General features: G+C 48.0%; 7 protein-coding genes across 7 annotated transcripts; 4 read left to right on the top strand and 3 right to left on the bottom strand.

The window, feature by feature from the left end:
- Positions 1 to 389: 389 nt before the first annotated feature.
- N7511_002577 (Dyp-type peroxidase) lies at positions 390 to 1339 on the top strand (the record flags this gene model as incomplete). The annotated part of the gene is made up of 2 exons (XM_057125002.1): positions 390 to 581; positions 653 to 1339. The coding sequence occupies 2 exons, from the start codon at positions 390 to 392 to the stop codon at positions 1337 to 1339; spliced, it is 879 nt and encodes a 292-aa protein (XP_056987161.1).
- A 187-nt stretch (positions 1340 to 1526) lies between these two features.
- On the bottom strand, positions 1527 to 3251 carry N7511_002576 (flavin-containing monooxygenase; the record flags this gene model as incomplete). Its single annotated transcript, XM_057125001.1, has 1 exon — positions 1527 to 3251. The coding sequence occupies one exon, from the start codon at positions 3249 to 3251 to the stop codon at positions 1527 to 1529; it is 1725 nt and encodes a 574-aa protein (XP_056987160.1).
- Positions 3252 to 3895: 644 nt separating this feature from the next.
- N7511_002575 (uncharacterized protein) lies at positions 3896 to 5581 on the top strand (the record flags this gene model as incomplete). Its single annotated transcript, XM_057125000.1, has 1 exon — positions 3896 to 5581. The coding sequence occupies one exon, from the start codon at positions 3896 to 3898 to the stop codon at positions 5579 to 5581; it is 1686 nt and encodes a 561-aa protein (XP_056987159.1).
- A 464-nt stretch (positions 5582 to 6045) lies between these two features.
- N7511_002574 (uncharacterized protein) lies at positions 6046 to 9452 on the bottom strand (the record flags this gene model as incomplete). The annotated part of the gene is made up of 8 exons (XM_057124999.1): positions 6046 to 6420; positions 6600 to 7222; positions 7451 to 7884; positions 7933 to 8030; positions 8082 to 8637; positions 8695 to 9140; positions 9192 to 9321; positions 9373 to 9452. 8 exons carry the CDS (start codon positions 9450 to 9452, stop codon positions 6046 to 6048), a joined length of 2742 nt encoding a protein of 913 aa, XP_056987158.1.
- Positions 9453 to 10786: 1334 nt separating this feature from the next.
- N7511_002573 (sugar porter family MFS transporter) lies at positions 10787 to 12722 on the top strand (the record flags this gene model as incomplete). Its single annotated transcript, XM_057124998.1, has 8 exons — positions 10787 to 11157; positions 11212 to 11293; positions 11343 to 11602; positions 11653 to 11800; positions 11858 to 12168; positions 12229 to 12240; positions 12297 to 12429; positions 12489 to 12722. The coding sequence occupies 8 exons, from the start codon at positions 10787 to 10789 to the stop codon at positions 12720 to 12722; spliced, it is 1551 nt and encodes a 516-aa protein (XP_056987157.1).
- A 547-nt stretch (positions 12723 to 13269) lies between these two features.
- On the top strand, positions 13270 to 14739 carry N7511_002572 (sulfatase family protein; the record flags this gene model as incomplete). Its single annotated transcript, XM_057124997.1, has 1 exon — positions 13270 to 14739. One exon carries the CDS (start codon positions 13270 to 13272, stop codon positions 14737 to 14739), a length of 1470 nt encoding a protein of 489 aa, XP_056987156.1.
- Positions 14740 to 15280: 541 nt separating this feature from the next.
- Positions 15281 to 17044, bottom strand: N7511_002571 (uncharacterized protein; the record flags this gene model as incomplete). Its single annotated transcript, XM_057124996.1, has 1 exon — positions 15281 to 17044. One exon carries the CDS (start codon positions 17042 to 17044, stop codon positions 15281 to 15283), a length of 1764 nt encoding a protein of 587 aa, XP_056987155.1.
- Positions 17045 to 18115: the final 1071 nt, after the last annotated feature.

Here is an 18115-nt window from a genome sequence, read left to right as displayed (position 1 = left end):
CGGCACAACCGTTTTTTTCTCATGATTCTCCTTTTGAACACAGCGGATCTTAGGAATTGGCCAATCAGTTTGAGCTTGAAATAAGCAGTTGGTGTTCTCACGTCAGCCCAGTTCTTGACCAAAGTACAAGAACCTCACTCCAATCATCCCTACCTCCCAAGAGAGTTATGAACCCCGTGGGAAGACCGCTCTTCTCATTTCTATCCAATAGCTTGGGCTTGAGTTTAATTCCAAGATTTGGAGCACCAAGCGCTCTTCGATCCGTCTCAAAAGTCTCCAACAGCATTGAGCTTCAACAACTCAAAAGCCAGTCACGGAAGATCAGCCTATCACCACGCCAATCACGCGTTTCGACACAGTCCGCACACTGCAAATCCTCACAAGCAAAAATGAGCAGCCAGCGTGTCCCAATAGAGCCACAGCGTGTAGACGCGCCGCTCACACAGTGCGCCACATTCCTCGTGGTATCAGTAACCAACAAACCCGACGCAATTGAAACCGTGCAATCGACATTATCCGGCCTAGACAGCCTCGCCAAAAACGTCTCTATCCGAGATCTCGGCGCTCAATTTGCCTGTACTGTTGGCATCGGAAGTGGAATCTGGGATAAACTCACAGGCCTCCCCGGCCTGCCGAGCTACATCCATTCAAGGAGATCAAAGGCGCAAAGCACACTGCCATCTCCACGCCCGGGGACTTGCTCTTTCACATTCGCTCCGAACGTCGCGACATCTGCTTCGAGTTTGAGCGCCAGTTGATGGACAGACTCGGTGATGCAGTCACTGTAATCGACGAAACAGTCGGCTTCCGCTATTTCGATGTACGCGATTTGCTCGGATTCGTGGATGGAACAGCCAACCCCGTCGGGCCGGCCGTGCCATCTTCAGTTCTTGTTGCGGAGGAAGATGGTCCCGCTTCAGGTGGGAGTTATATCGTCGTGCAGAAATACACGCACGATTTACCTGGATGGAAGGATCTTTCGACGGAGCAGCAGGAGAAGATCATCGGTCGCACAAAGATCGATAATGTCGAGCTTGATGATGCCGAGTCTGGACAGCGCTCGCATAAGACGCTGAATACGATTGAGGATGAGAATGGAATCGAGCATGATATTCTGCGCGATAATATGCCGTTTGGATCGCCGGGCTCCGGTGAGTTTGGGACTTACTTCATTGGTTATACGCGTCGCTTGTGGGTTATTGAGAAGATGCTGGAGAATATGTTTGTTGGAGATCCGCCTGGCTTGCACGATCGTATTCTTGACTTTTCCAAGCCGCTGACGGGGACTACATTCTTTGCGCCTCCGGCAAGTTTGTTGGCTGGACTTGGGTCCGATTGAGAGAGGTCAAGGTTTTGCAAGGGCAAGGCTGTCTATCTGTTTGGGAGTAGAGGTATCTCCCAGGAAGTCGTGGAATTTCAATATCAATATCTCTTTATCCATCTCTGAATAACGACGAAACAGAGTTAATGTCAAGATCATGAAAAAAGTCATCAAATTAAACGTTTAACTATTCACAAGATATAATTCAAAGCCTGGCAATGGCAGGCTTTGAATTCGAACCCGTGGCACTAGGAAGTGTATCAAATGCCAAACCCTTCCACCCTTCAGCCTTAGACTGAGCGCATCTCCGGCGATACTCTACAGCACTGCCAGAGTAGCGAGCCACACTGCGAACAGTCTTACCCTTAACATTCTTATTAACACCAGTCATCCAACTATCGACTTCATTCGACAAAGCGCCCTTGCTGCACTCGACGACGTGCTCAGTCCAAGCATCAACAGCTTCTGGCGTAGGCTCCACGTAAGAGTAATTATTGTCCTTGCAGTACTGAAGCAAGTCCGAGATAACATCGACAGCGTGCTCAATTGTCCGAGGCGCGTTACCGAACGGCTGATGAGGACCGAGAACCATAAACATATTAGGCATAGAATTGGCCGTCATGCCTAGATAGGTACGCGGGCGGTGATCAACCCAAATTGCCTGTTCGCCTTCCTTGGTATCGCTAGAGCCGAGAAGGGGACGACCATTCTTGCCAGCCCAGTCAATTGAGCTGAATGCACCAGTGATAGCATCAAACCCAGTGGCATAGATCAAAACGTCCAGGTCGTGGTGCTTGCCATCGGCTGTGATGATGCCCTTCTCTGTGACTCTCTCAATGGGTGTTTTCTGCAGATCGACAAGATTGACGTTCGGCTGGTTATAAACTTCAAAGTATCCGCTTTCGAGAGGGACCCGCCGTGTGCCGAACCCATGATTCTTAGGAATCAAACTGTCGGCCACCTTTGGGTCATGCACTCTTGCCCGAATCTTGCTTGCTATAAAGTCGGAGTAGAGTCTATTCGCTTCGCGATCGGTATATGTGTCGCTGAATGTGCCGAGCCATTTGGCAAAACCGGGCTTTGCGTATATTTCTTCCCATAGCTTGAAGCGCTCTGACTCGGATACTTCTAGGGATTTGCGTGGATCGGCTTGATGCATGAAGCATCCCGGAGTCTCAGCGCACAGTTGGAAAAGGGAGTCATAGTCCTTGCGGTGTTGTTCCATCTGCTCGATGCTGATGGGCTCATTTCGCAGTGGCGCTGACCAGTTTGCTGTTCTTTGGAAAACACTCAAAGATTTAATACTTGGTTCTTTTGACACTGCAGTGATTGTCTGAATTCCCGTAGCACCAGTACCGATCACACCGATCCGCTTGTTGGCCAGGTCACGCTTCAGATCAAAGTTTTGTGGCCAACGTGATGTGTGGAAGGCCTCACCTTTGAATTTCTCGATGTCGGGAATAGCTGGAAGCGTCGGGGTAGAGAGGAATCCCATGCAACTGATGAAGAAACGGGAGCGATAGTGGTGGCCGGCTTCATCACAAAATAGCCAGGTGTTACTTCTGTCTTGCCATTGGGCAGTCTTAATTCGAGTGTTGAACTGAATATTCTTTCGCAAATCATGTTTGTCACACACATACTCGATATAGCGGTGGATCTCTGATTGGGGGGCGAATGATTCTTTCCAGTGCCATTCGTTCAATACTTCCTTATCCCAAGAGTATGCATAAGAGAGGGACTCGGAATCGACACGCGCGCCAGGATATCGGTTGCAATACCATGTGCCTCCGACATTATCAGCTGCTTCAATCACGCCCACCCGCCAAGACGGGAAGCGTTCTCGAAGGTTATGAAGTGCACAAACACCAGACAGCCCAGCGCCGATGATGAGGATGTCGTACTGTTGCTCTTTGATTGTGGAAGATCCCATTTTGGATTGGATTGGATAGGTTGCTCCGTCCTATTCTTGCTAGTCTGGCTTTGGCTTCTGATGTGGATCTTTATAGACTTGAAATCGAGGGGTATCGTGAGCGAGGGGAATTGGGGCCACATTGGACATCTTTCCGACCACTCCATAAGCCCTTGGAAGTCGTCGGCAAAGCCTTCCTGTTGGCAACTGAAACATCAGCCATTCGAACTATCTGTGATGCAGAGTCCAACCTTCTGAGGCAGTCGAGACCCACTGATCAGCATTCTGCTTATCTTCTCCGCATTTTATATCACGTGTCGAAGACACTTTCCTCTTTGGTATTTGGCCTCTCTGAACTTCAGGCTATCCCTCAACAGCCATTGATCCGATTATCTCTGATAAAGGGATCAGATGGGGGCAAGTCTAAGAGAGAGAATCCTCACAATCGGTGGTGGCGTGGGGGATTTGCCCAGTGTCACTCTTTCCTCCAGCCATAGACTTTGGGCATTGATGATAAGCCATGGCAGATGAAAGGCTCATAAACCGTAGGATACGGCTCCTCAAAGAAGAAATTTGGTAAAGATACTACCTGGTCTAGCACATTCATTCTCTTTTATTCGCAAAAAAACCCTCATCATTGGATTAAATCTTTAGTAGAAGCAGCTATGGAAATCAAGTCAGACTCGCCCGGAATGGATATTGAGAAAGCTGGGTTTAATCAGCCTACGGAGCTCGATATTTCCAAGGCGGAAATGTTCGAAACAAACATACAGTTCGTGGAACAAGCAGGCACACAGCGAAACATCAAGTCCCGCCATGCTCAGATGATCGCAATTGGCAGTGCCATTGGTACAGGCTTCTTTCTCGGCACCGGTCAAGCGCTGTCAATAGGTGGCCCTGGTTTTCTTCTAGTCGCCTATTGCCTGACGTCCATTCTCGTCTACGGTGTGACTACGGCTATGATTGAAATGAGCACATACTTGCCTGTATCTGGAGCATCCATGTCTTACTTCGGGGGACGATACGTCTCACCATCTCTTGGATTTGCTATGGGCTGGCTATACTTTTATTCATTCGCCATCATTGTCGCCTTTGAGCTGACTGCGGCAAGCATTTTAATCAACTACTGGCCGAATGACGTGCATATCGCAGTGTGGATTACGGTACTACTGGTCGTTGTTGTTGGTCTCAACTTTTTTCCTGTGGGTGTCTTTGCGGAAACAGAATTCTGGTTTGCCGGAATCAAAGTTGTCGTGATTATTGGTCTGTTAATCCTGTCTCTTGTGATTATGCTCGGTGGAGGGCCGAACCATGACCGTCTTGGATTCCGCTATTGGAATGAGCCTGGTGCAGTGAAAACATATCTCCTGGACGGCACTTCCGGTCGTTTCACTGCATTCCTATATGTCTGGGTTTTTTCCGGGTTTTCTTTTTACTTTGGTCCAGAGCTGATGGTCTACACATCTGGCGAGATGCGCAACCCTCACAAGAATCTAGCAAGTGCATCACGTCGATACTTCTACCGTCTTGTCTTTTTTTATGTTCTTGGATCTTTGGCAATTGGCGTGACCTGCCGGTCAGATGCTCAAGGTCTAACGTCTGGCACTAGCAACGCGAATTCGTCTCCATGGGTTATCGCCATTCGCAACGCGGGTATACCGGCTTTGCCATCCATCATCAATGCAGGACTCCTGACTAGCGCATGGTCGGCTGGAAACTCCTACCTTTTCATGTCGAGTCGTGCATTATACTCTCTCGCACTGGCTGGCAATGCTCCAAAGATCTTTGCCAGGTGTAACCGGTATGGATTGCCTGTCTACGCTGTTATTGCCAGCAGCTGTTTTGCGCCTTTGGCATATCTTGATTGCAGCTCCCAGGCAGGTGTTGCATTTAATTGGTTTGTTAGCCTTACAAATACGTCAGGGTATATTTCTTGGACTTTGTGCTGCCTTGTTTACTTCCGCTTCAGGAAAGCTGCAGAGCTACAGGGTGTCACCGCACCATACAGCTCTCGCTTCCAGCCGTGGGCTGCGCGTATCTGCTTCGTCGCCTTTGTTTGTTTACTTCTGTGCAATGGCTTTACTGTTTTCTACCCCGGTCAGTTCACTGCTAGTGGCTTCTTGACCACATATTTGGGAATACCCCTGTTTCTGGCTATCTACTTTGGTCACAAGGTTACTGCTGGAAGAAACGATCCTTGGATGACCGGTTCAGCCGAGGTGGACTTGATTACAGGCGTGGCTGAGGTGACTGCAGATGCAGAGATGTGGACCAGACTCGAACAAGCCGAGAAAGAGAACCAGATTGCAAAGAGCAAAGTCTGGAAGACTGTGTCGTCTATATGGGAGTAAAGAAGGCTATGTCAATTGTTGGAAGAGTCGTTTTGGTTGATATCACGCTGGAATCGTCCGTTATCTTGCTAATTTAACTTCAAATGATGTTTTGTTTATATGCAAGCCAATATTCACAGGATCATCAAGTACTAAACTCTGCTAATTTCATTTACCAAAACTAATACCCCTCCCTAAACGAGCACCTCTGAGCTCATCTGTAAAGATCAGGATAAGCCATCTTGATAATATCGGCGCCCTAAAACCATTAGAATCAAGGTTGAGAAGAGCATACGGTTGCCAATCACCTTTTCTCCAATCATATAAACTGCATTTCGGATACTACAGTGGGATTACTGGAATAATCGAGGCACCAACAATCCGAAGATTCCTAATGCCATGAACTCTCAGCTCCGAGTCCACAACACCTTGTTCGATATCTGGAGAAAGCCTGGTAGTTCCACAAGGATCTAGAACAATCAGCCTCAAACACGATTCGCATTGTAGCAAACAGCGTGCTCACGATAGCCAGTCTGCGACCGATCAAAAACCATGCGATCCATCTCCTCATTCGAGTCCCGAGGCATGGGCCACGGATAATCTTCCAGGATAATATCCTTCATCCCATCACCATTGAGAAATAGGTCATCCACGAACAAAACACCTTCTCTCCAAACCAGGATGTCCATTTCATCGGAAAAGTAATTCAGGCTGATATCTGGCTGTTCTCTTGGATCTACCGAGTTCAGTCTCACATAGCCATGCTTCGATTGGGGATGAAGAAGATGGACAATGACAGTCAACCAGTCTCCCTCAGGGCGAACAGGAAAATGCCACTGGAATACATCGCAGAAAACAGGCTATTTCAATCCTATTAGCAATCGTCTCAAGACTCCGACGGTGTTTCACAGACCACAAAATCGATCTCGAAATGTGGCTAGCCTCCAGCTCCCAATGGATCCTTCCCACCATTGTTCTCTTTGGCTCTTCGATGATTAGCATGCTTCTCGAGTTGCTCATCAATACGTGAGAAAGCTACCATCTCAAGTAGTCCACTCGCCAGGGGTCCTGTTTGATATTTCTTGTATTGTTCCACGGCAGCATCATGTGGAGGTCCCTCTCGAAGAAGAATATGGTCCAACCCCATCCCATCCTTGAGTCGTAATACATGCGGAAGAACGGTATGATCAAGGAGATGCTCGCCCACATGCTCAGAAATAATAACAGGTTTGATTCCATGACGGGCGAGCTCACGCCTCGGTCCCACGCCAGAAAGAAGTAGAAGTTTGGGGGTTTCGAATACGCCAGCGGCAATGATTATCTCTTTCATCGCTTCCCTGGTCACTTCAATATGATCGGGACCGACGACAGTCACGCTCACTGCTGTTTCATTCTCTATGGTAATCCTTGTGGCGACTGTGGAAGTCATTATATCGACATTACCGTTTCCAGCAAGATACACAGAGCTATTGTACCGGACTCCGTTGTAGATGGAGCTAATGCAGGGCACGAGGCCCTCTTGCTTGCCATTGTAAATATTTTTTCCAAGCTTTTGGCTTTTGCTAGTCCGGGCTTGGACAAGAGCATTTCTGTAAAATCGTGTCTCGGTTAGCAAAACCTGGCGAGAAATATGAAGTGGCCCATTCCGACCAATATCGGAAACTGATCCTCATTAACATCGTGCACTTAAGGCTGATTCCAAGATTTTATTTCTGTGACACTCGTCTGAGTGTAACATTGGAAGAGAACAAATAAATGTGCTATTTATTAATTTCAAGTATCGAACTCGATATACACACGGAGTAAATCGGAAAATCGTGGAATTGATTGAGGTATTATGTGACAAAATTGTCTAAAATGGAAACAGAAACGGATCTACCCCCGACTGACCATCAGTCAAGTATTCCGCAGACCAAGGAGTAGTTCGATCGTCAAGCATATTAATAATAGCCATTTCAGAAGGATCCCACGACCCAACAGTGCCGAGGGGTGGAAATTGTGGGAAAGTATTGAAGGTGAATGGCGTATCATCAGGTCTTATTGGAGAGGAACCAGGGTCGAAAGGTGGTAACATGTCCGTCCTATCATCAATCTGAGATCTTTCTAGACTTTGTGTTTGCTCCTGTCCGGGAGTCTGCCGAGATCTGTGACGCGTGCTGGACTGTAAATATCTAGGCGAGTTTGTGTTTGTGGTTGAGGAAGAATTGGAAGTTGATGCTCGAGAATCTTTGCCATGCAAAGCTGTGCGTGCCATGCGATAAATTGCAAGGGGATTCAAGACAGCTTCAGGTGATTCTTGAATTGGGGACCCAGGAGTAGAGGACCTAAAAAATCTTAGTACATTATTCGGAACAATGTATTGAGAAACATACCCTTGGTCATTTGCCTCTGGCTCCCGCTCACTTATGGGAGCATGTGGAAGTTGAGGATGGAGACCTGCTGCAATCATCATTTTGACAACTGATAGATACTTGACGCCAGATGTTAGTAAGTCTTTTCGAAAACAGGTAGTGCAACTTACACAATGCTCTGCTGTTGCAACCAAAGACCTCATTTGCTTCAGGGCTTTCATGTTCTTCTCGACAAGAGCCATGGTTTCCTCGACTTCAAATGCACTCAGAATATTGGGAGACTGTGTATTCAGCTTGAGGAAATATAACATGACCTTTGTACTGTCATGGGAAACAATGCATAGCCAAGTATCAGACAGAGCTTTCATCCCATGCCGGGATGCTTCAGCGATAATCTTTGAGAGCTCGCGAGAATTGTCAAAGCAAGCTTTACGACAATCTTCGAGAAAACCTTGCTGAACTGGTGGAAAAACATGATGTCGTCGAATGCGAAATAGATTTGGCATGCCAATCCGGTAAAGATCACACAAGGTTTGATAATAAGTACACCAAAGTAGTGTCAAGGCACCCAACTGCGATGACTCTTTTCGGGCATAGATGGCCTCTGGATTCCACTTCAGACTCTGTGGTAAATATCGCCGCCAGTTTGCAAATTCGGTTGTCAGTTGCAGAAATTCGGAATCAGGTTCCCACGGCGGCTTGGAAGTATCCAGATGCTTTACGTAACTGTCCAAATGCAATTAGCTTATTTTCAGTTGGAAGCTCAAATAGGAAATCTCTTACCGGAGAACCTTCTTTCGGCTGCTTACGAGGCGAATGAAATAGGCCTCAATTCCCATGTTCTGGGCCGGCCGTGAAGGAGTCTGTTCCCTCGGGATGAAGCCGAGAACCTTTCCTTCATCCAAAGTCTCGGTAACACAAGCGGTTCCCAGGGAAAAGTTATGGCTATGACAGGGAAGTTGGATCTTGAGATCTTTATCTTCAAGAAGAGTGAGTTGGTTAACACCACTACCAACCCAACTATCCATAACATAGCAGCTCCACATTAAACGTCGCTTGGACTCATTAGTCACTGCGCAAGAAGAGTCAGACTCATTGCAAAGTATGTCGGAGGAGCTCTCAAGGTTCAATTGCAATGCTTGTGACATCCTTGCAGTCATCCCGGAAAGCATAAACGCAGAGGCATAGCTTCCGATCCGAAGATCGTGATCATAGAGAAGAATTGCAGTCTTGTTTCACATTAGTGCGAATCTTCGTTGGGGGATAGGAAGTTATCAGACCATCAGTTTCTCTAAGGAAAGATCGTCCAAGTCGACAAACAGTCGAGCCTTGGCTACTTTGGCCCACTGGTTGCCAGCTGTCAGTATTGACTCGGGCGAAAACTGATCTTGGTTATCGAGCGCCAGAAATCTGTTGGATGTTAACCATTTGATTCATCAGGATGAGAATACTGTAACTGACTTTGCTCCCAATGCACACACAATGTGAAGAAGTGATTCATCATTGCAGCAAGCCTCAAAATCTTCATCTAAGCGTCGCATGAATGAGGGTTTATGCACGAAACCATAACATCGTAATGGATGAACATGTGCGAAATATTCCTCAACCAATATCAAAATTCTATCTTTATCTGGTAATTGGGCAGTGTGAAGCCTGCACAGATTAGTTTGGGGATGAATCACGCCACGAAGATGAATTCATACCACGATATAGGACCAGTTGCGCATTTTGGAGTCTTCTGAGATGGAAATTGATTTTTCGGCAGAAATTCGGGCGCTAAATTAGAACCAATAGGTTTGTTATGCGCAGGGGCATAAACCTGGGTGGTGGAATCGCTTCTTAGCTCTTGCGAACGACCCGGACTATATGAGCATTCCAGATCCCTGCGGGAGCATCGGACGCAGACATCGCCGCCTGAACACCGAGCTTTAGCCAAGCGACAAGCCTGACATGACTTTGACACTCGATGACGAGCTGTACCGGCCTGTGTCAGCGTCTCATCCCGTCTTGCATTCCTAAGAGCTCTGGCAGCCAATCCTGAATTCTGGCCAGGGTGACCAGGACATTCCAGTTTAAGACGTTCACAATTCAGACATGATGGCCAGCGCTCGTCGCATTTCACTTTGCGCGCTCGACATAAGAAACAGCCTATGTTGTCAGTCCCCTTGCATACATCTCTTGGCATAGAATGACAGGTGGAGCTAACCTGATCGAGACCTGCGAGTGCCGGACGCAGGGCGAGATGTCGGATCCTCCGGAGATGCTCTATCTCCACTCCAAGATAACATGGTGAGCCGACTTCCGTATATGCACCTAGACTCTAGACTGCAGAATACAGGAGAAAGAAAAGAAAGCGAGGATCGGATCTCGCGCGGATCTCGCTCAGAGCGGAGGCCCCCGGCAATACGACTCCAGATGAGAATAAGCTTAACTGACAATTGATGAGCTGGGGTTTGATATGAATCTGGGGTAAAATCGGGGCTTATTGCTCTTGTCTACTGTAGTATAGGCCATGAGACTTAGTTTGTGGTTGCCATCTTTTCGGGCATGTTGGAACTATACTTATAACATCACCATGCAACCGAACCATAATGCTTAACAGTATTGAACCAATGACTTCTATTTGATCATATGTAGCCCATGGCCTAGCTTATGCCTCGCGATCTCATCATCTCAGTCCTAACTGACGTTTGAAATGGACCCTGACCGGGCCTCGTTAACGCCGGATATCGGCTCCGGACGCAATTTCATTGGACGAGGAATATCGAATTGCAGCTGGTGGAGCTACATAAAAATCCGGGGTCCCAGGCAAGTAACGAGGCAAACTGCTTTGTCTGGCTTTCTTCTTGCCAGCCTGCTTGTCAAGGTCGCTGAAATGGGCAAATCACTTCAGCTGAACAATCTCTATCTGGTCAGTGGGCTGACAACCATTGGCGGTCTCATTCAAGGCTTTGATGTGTCAAGCATGTCTGCCATTATCGGCACTAATCAGTACAAAGAGTATTTCCATAAGCCCAATGCTGTTGCTCAGGGTGGAATCACCGCAAGCATGGCCGGTGGCTCGCTTCTTGGATCGCTTTTTTCGTCTTGGACGAGTGATCGATACGGTCGTCGTGACTCGCTGTTCATTGCATGCGTGATTTGGTTGATTGGTTCAACCCTGATGTGCGCGGTTCAAAATGTCCCTATGCTCATCGTTTCCCGCATTATCAACGGATTCAGTGTTGGAATGCTCACGTCGCAAGGGTAGGCCTCATTAAATGGGTTTTATATGATCACTTCAATTGACACATCGCATAGTCCCATTTTGATTGCTGAGATCAGTCTTCCGCACCAGCGAGGCCGGCTTCTCTCCTTACAACAGTGGATGATAACATGGGGTGTATGTGTTGTTCATGTCTTCCAATTGTGCTAGCCTGACACTACTCCAGATTCTCATCATGTACTTCATCTCCTTTGGAACATCCCACTTGACCAATAATGCAGTATTCCGCATTCCCTGGGGTGTTCAAATGATTCCAGCAATAGTCCTCATGTTGTGTCTCCCAATGATGCCTCGATCACCTCGCTGGCTTGCCACGCAAGATAGATGGGAAGAGGCAGTGGATGTCCTCGCAAGATTACATGCCAAGGGGGATACTCTGGATCCAGTTGTCTTGGCTCAAACGACTGAAATTCGTGAGAAGATTGAGTAAGAAGAAATTCCTACTGCGCCTCAACTAAATACTAATCTAAAGTTAGACTCGAGCGTCAGTATCAGAGTTCTTCTTGGATGGAGCTATTCAATTCCCGAAACATAATCCGCGTGCACTGCGGCATTTTTACACATGTCTGGTCTCAGTTGAGCGGGACAAACGCCATGATGTACTATATCGTTTACATCTTCCAGGTACATCTCGATCTTGCTAGCACTGTCTAACATTGAGTCGAATTTGACAAATTATAGATGGCCGGCCTCGAAGGTAACAACGCCTTGTTGTCTGCATCAATTCAATATATCATCAATGTTGTCATGACACTTCCAGCATTGATCTTCATAGACAAGCTTCCCCGTCGTCGTCTTTTTATTGTTGGTGCCTGTATAATGGCCATTCTGCAGTTCACTCAAGCAGGCCTTATGGCTTCGTATGGGTACCATGTTCCAGGAGGACTCAAAGGATCCCCTACAGTCACCTGGAAGGTTACCAATGGCAAAGCATCAAAGGCCATTATCGCCTGTTCATACTTGTTCATTGCTACCTATGCACCCACCTGGGGGTAAGTCTTTTGTCTTGAACAATCTTGAAAATATGACAACTAACGTGATCTATTGCGCAGACCTTTAGGATGGTATGCTTCAATTGTCCAGATGCCAGTTTTTCAACGCTGACTTTTCATTCTCCCAGGGCATACCCACCCGAGATCATTCCCCTCTATATCCGCAGCAAATCAGTCTCCTTAGCAACATTCTTCAACTGGGCCTGTAATTTTGCTTTAACGTTCTTTACACCGCCAGGGTTCAAGAATATCCAGTGGAAGGTTAGTCAAGTGTCATGCACCATGAACCGCGTAACTAATGCATTGCTAACCCTACCTAGGTTTACTGCATATTTGGAACATTCTGTCTTGTTGCCGCTATACACGTTTTTCTTTTGTTTCCCGAGACAAGTGGAAAATCTCTGGAAGAGATAGACGACTTGTTTAATCATCAGAGTATTTGGGCGTTTAAGAAAAGGTCCGAACCGAGTCGTTTTGCTGCTGATATTGAGCAGGCCAAGGAGGATCTGAGTGGTGGGAAGACGAACACGGCTCATGTCGTGGCGAAAGCATAAATAATGATTTCTTTAGCATAATTTCGAACATTGATATACACATTTGCTCTATGATAGGTTTAAGAGACCACAGCTATACTGTCATAATAAGAAGAGATCATGATTACCCGAAAGAGACATGTGAAAATAACTGCGAAATGTCGAGATGACCCAGTGCTTTTCGCACATCTATTCTGCCTTTGATTCACTGCAATTGAACAACATCTAGATAGTGGACTTGCTAGGTACGACATATCTTTCAGACCTTGTTTGCGGATCTTTAGTTGGCAAAATGGGGTTTCATCGGGGTGGCTGCTATGAATGACTATATCATATGCCTAGTTATCGCGTGATTTCAAGGATTAGATTTGCGTAGAGGTTCGCAGCCAAGCAAATCCCATGCGATATCCAAGCGACATCCGCCGCAACTCAGAAACACCAAAGCCGACACCCGACAAGAGCCAAACTAGTTAAGAAACATCTCGATCCCAAACTAAAGTATAAATGATCTACCGTAGAGACTCTTCAAAGTCAGCAGAAAACAAAGCTTATTCTCTCCCAAATCAAGATGACCAAACGCAACATCCTCCTCATGATAGCCGATGATCTAGGCAAACAACTAGGATGCTACGGCAACACCGCAATCCAAACCCCAAACCTAGACCAGCTAGCATCTGAAGGCACAAAATTCACCCAAGCCTTCACCTCAACAGCCTCCTGCAGTGCCAGCCGCTCAGTAATCTACACAGGCCTACACACGCACCAGAACGGCCAGTACGGACTCCACAATGGACGACACCATTTCACGACTTTTGACCACGTCGAAACAGCCCCAGCACTATTCTCAGCGCAAGGCTATGCAACCGGTCTAATTGGAAAGGTGCACGTCGGTCCTTCAAACGTTTATCCGTGGGATATGCGCGCTGAAAGCGACAGTCGTGATGTGGCCCAAGTCGCAGATCAGGCTTCGGCATTCTTCAAGAAGAGTGCAGAAGATGAACAGCCATTCTTCTTGACCATCGGCTTCATTGATCCCCACCGGGATCTGACGAGGTCTGGGTTTGGCAATGACCAGGTTTATGATCCGCGCGTGCAGAAAGTGGAGTATAGACCTGAAGAAGTCGAGATTCCCTCTTTTGTAAATGATTTGCCTGGTGTGCGCTATGAGTTTGCAAAATACTACCAGTCTATCTCGAGACTGGATCAGGGTGTTGGAATGGTCCTTGATGGATTGAAGAAGTCTGGATTGGCAGAGGATACCCTCATTCTGTTCATGAGTGACAACGGGCCACCATTTATCAATTCCAAAACGACGCTCTACGACGCTGGTGTGAGTTTGCCGTTCATCGTGAAATGTCCCGGGTCAACTGCTGGCACCGTGAATCCGAATATGGTCTCCTACGTCGATGTCCTGCCGACACTCCTCGACTGGGCGAAACACTCTAGTCCCTCCCACCCAGCTCGAACAGGTCGGTCAATCCTGCCCGTTCTGAGCGAAACAACCGAGCTCGAGACCTGGGGTCAGATCTTCGGGTCACATACTTTCCATGAAATAACAAATTACTGGCCAACACGCATGATGCGAAACAGACGGTACAAATATCACCGCAACATCGCCTGGCGTCTGGATTTCCCCTTTGCAGCAGATATCTATGGTTCACTGACATGGGAGGAAATCCGGAATGCAGAGAATAGCCCGAAGATGATCGGGTCGAGGCCATTCAAAGATTATTTCTTCCGGCCTGCTGAGGAACTATATGATATCCGGGCCGACCCGGATGAAGTGCGGAACCTTGCGAGCGAGGCTGATTATCAGTCTGTTCTTGAGGAAATGAGAGCTACTGTTGAAAAATGGCAGCGGAGAACAGAGGATGCTTGGTTGTATCGGGATGGCGTTTCTTTGCTTTTTGTCAGGCATCATCTTGGGGGCGGACTGAACGTGCCTGATAGATGGGATTTCGATGTAGAGAGGCCTGAGAGTAAGGGTATCACTTCTTTTGCTGGGGATTTGCCCTGGGGGGCGGATGTTCAGATGTGATTTCATTATGCATATATGAAATGCATTTGGTTGGGTAGCTTGAATCTGGGGTTGGATGAGACGTGTTTGCAGGATGCAAATTTTACTTGTTTTCTTTTATGTGCTGAGTGTGTCACCATGAGATATGTAACATGCATAACGTGGCCAGTTGCAGGAATCGGGTCAGACATGCAGACCGCCACGAAGGCAACGGATGATAAGATGATCCAATTCTGACCCTGGAGGGTGATTGTATAAGTACATTTAGAGCGATACCTTCCACATTATCGAAGTAGGATGCAAGTTGAATTGACAAGATTGGATGCATAAATAGACATTCAGGATATTGACAGATGGTGAAGCCGAAAATGAAAATAAAAAGATCCCGGAACACCGCAATGGGAAAGATAGGTATAAAGAAAAGGTCGTAAAAGAAAACATAGCTCATTCAAAGAATCGTGGAAGAAGACGCCGACACAGGTTCTCAATCAAAGGTCCACCCGAAGAAAGTATCATAATGTCATCTCCTGACGCCGATCGATGCATTTATCACACAAAGCCTTCACACTTCGCCCCAGGTGCCGAGACCTGCCCCGACACCGACACCAATCGCACTATTGCTTTCACTCCCACCGATATCCCAATAATTCCGGCTGGAACCAGTCATGGACCGCCGGCTCGAGATAGCGGAGAGTTTAGCGCTTTGGCTGGCGCAGCTGGAGGTTGGGCGACGGAGATGAGGACGTAACAAGGGCGAGGAAACACCAGTTGGGCCTGTTACACCGGAGTACTGTGAGGTGCGGCGGGTCTGGGTCTGGGAGCGAGTGTGAGCACGCGCAACTAGTGGATGGTGGTGTCGAATGATGGCCGCTCGACGGGATGCATCTTGGGGTCGGCGGGATGGAGAAGGGGGTTGGGCTTCATTTGGCATGTAGCCATGGCGGCCAAATCGATTTCGCAGGTAGCGGAAGACCATCATCACGTCGAGTCCACGTTCCCAATATTCCTGTTCCTCTTGGGCTCGTGCTACATCAGGCATCGAGTGGGATCCCATTGGGTCGTCGTCTTCGATTCCCCATTGCGCTTCATGTTCACGGTTGGGGTCGCGAAGTGTGGGCATAAAATGAGGTGAAGGCATAGAATCACCAGTAGTCTCACCAGTGCTTTGTAAAGTAGACTCGGCTGGTTTCTGAGATACACCACTCTCTGACAGACGGTTGATGGACATGCCCGCATATTCAGCGGAGATGTCTTTTGTCATCTGATAGTATGTAGTAAACGCACCTGGGTGTTCACAAAGTTGATGTACAAGAACACCCAGCTCATGGGCAATCCTCTGGAGCACATTACTCTGCCACATCGGCGTATCGCTGTTTTCTGGCTCCGGCTCGCGGGATAGCACAGTTTCCATATCGAGTGGCTCTTCCTGACCGTGAGGTTGCGCGTCCAGCGGCAACGACTCCCCGAAGATCACGGACAGCAAGGAGTCATCAATTCCGATCAGGTCCCTAATTACCTTTCGTGTTATACGGCGCCAGAAAGACTCGTCGTCTTCGGAGGCAGCCTCTGGTAGCGATAGTTCCTTTGATAGAGAGGACTCGTCGAAGATACTCGCTTGCGGTGTATGCTCCACAGACCGCTGAACACTCGATCGGCTGACACGACTACTCCGTCGCTGACGGGTCTCCCGTTCAATCTCTTGGAGCAGAGCCTTGCTCTGATCCATACGCCATTCTTCTATTCTTTGCCATCTTTGTCGCTCAACATCGGCCTCGCCCTCTTCAACAGTATCCAAATGCCTCTGTACACTCGAATGCTGTGGGCGTTGAAGGTGGGCGTAAGACTGTCGCTGTGGGTTGTATTGTTCATGTTGCCAGAGCTGATCTTGGACCATCTGACTCGAGGCTTGGAAGCTGCCAAGTCCATCATGGGCTGGAAGCATCGCTGGTGGGCCTTGTTCCATCCTTGTGGGGGAAGCTGGTCCCAGAGAGGGAACTCGGAAGGCGTGCAGTCCGTCGTCGAGGCTGTCTAATTCGGTGCCATCTTCGTCTAGTTGATCATCGAGCGCGTCATCATCATCGACACCGTTGGCTGAAGGAGTTGCGGCAAATGAACCAAAATCACTTATTCTGGATGGACCAGCGGTGCGGGTGCGATCGGTCGAGGTCGTGTGTGTACGCGCGGTTGGGGAGAACAGCACCCATTGGGCAGTGTCGTCATCGCGTTGGTCTGGGGAGGTAGGGGGTATGTCAAGAGTCGGAGGAGGCTGGGGAGCAGAGTATGAGGTCCTACGTCGAGGGACGTGTGTTGGGACCTGGAAAGCCATAGCGTGATAAGCGTATCCGGTGGGTCTTCTCCGCAGAGATTCACCGTCAGCCCAGGAGGCTAGCAAGACTGTGCGATATGGGAGGGGAGGGGTAGAAGATCAAGTCAATAAGTCCATATAATCATGAGTAAACACAGGGGGGAAAGTGAAACAAAGAGTTCCAGCAAGGAGTGGTGATGCGTAGATAAACTGATAAGGCGGTGATCGCCCGATGATGCAAGTTCCGGCGATGAGACCACTCGGACGTGTTTACCCGCTCTTGTTTCTTTCGGATTGTTCTGATTCACTTATATTACCCGATTCTTGCTACATGCGAGTTGTCTTTTATTATGATCGAATGGCATCAAGGCACTGTATCAGCTGATCAGACTAGGGTCACCGGGATCGACGATGTGACGTATAGAGTTAGCGTCTGTCACATTTACTTGTTTATGGGCAATCTGCTTAATATCGACGGTACGAAACACACTGTCCACTGTAGAGAATACTGGGAGGTGTCCCATATCGCATCTCTATCACCCCATCGCCTGTCCGTGTCGCATGTTGACTGTCTGACGCCAAGACCAACCATGACCACGTCGCTTGAGCTAACGAAAAAAAAGCATGCACGCCCCTCTTGATACGGTGTAGAGATAGTACTGTAGGATTCCTTTAGTCGGCCTGGCTCGCCGGCTTACCCGTCAAATTGGCGCCGATGAGAAGTCACACCTGGATATGTTGGTGCCCGTAGGCTAATGTACAATTAGAGTACGGTTCACATATCTTGTTTTTATTGGTAGATTTATCGGCAAGTGCTGTGCAAAACCTCGAACAATGTCGGCCCGTCAGGAACATTGCAATAGAGATCAGAAGCAGAATCAAAGGTGAGTTCAAGGCACCCGATAAATCTTCGGGATCTTCGATGAGGCGAGTGTTGATATCACGTAGTGATCAGCTGACCTCACGAGATCACCTTGGAACCGTGCCCAGGCGAAAAGCGCCCTGATACGTACAAGGATTCTATAATGCCGAGAAAAAATCATCGCATTGGGGTATATATGAATCTATGATATATCCATCATCTATCAAACA

The sequence above is a fragment of the Penicillium nucicola genome (assembly GCF_028828085.1).
Source record: "Penicillium nucicola strain IBT 29836 chromosome Unknown utg000002l, whole genome shotgun sequence".
In the NCBI taxonomy this organism is placed as follows: Eukaryota; Fungi; Ascomycota; class Eurotiomycetes; order Eurotiales; family Aspergillaceae; genus Penicillium; species Penicillium nucicola.
Note: the sequence above shows the minus strand (reverse complement) of the source record. Positions and strands in the feature narration are given on the sequence as shown.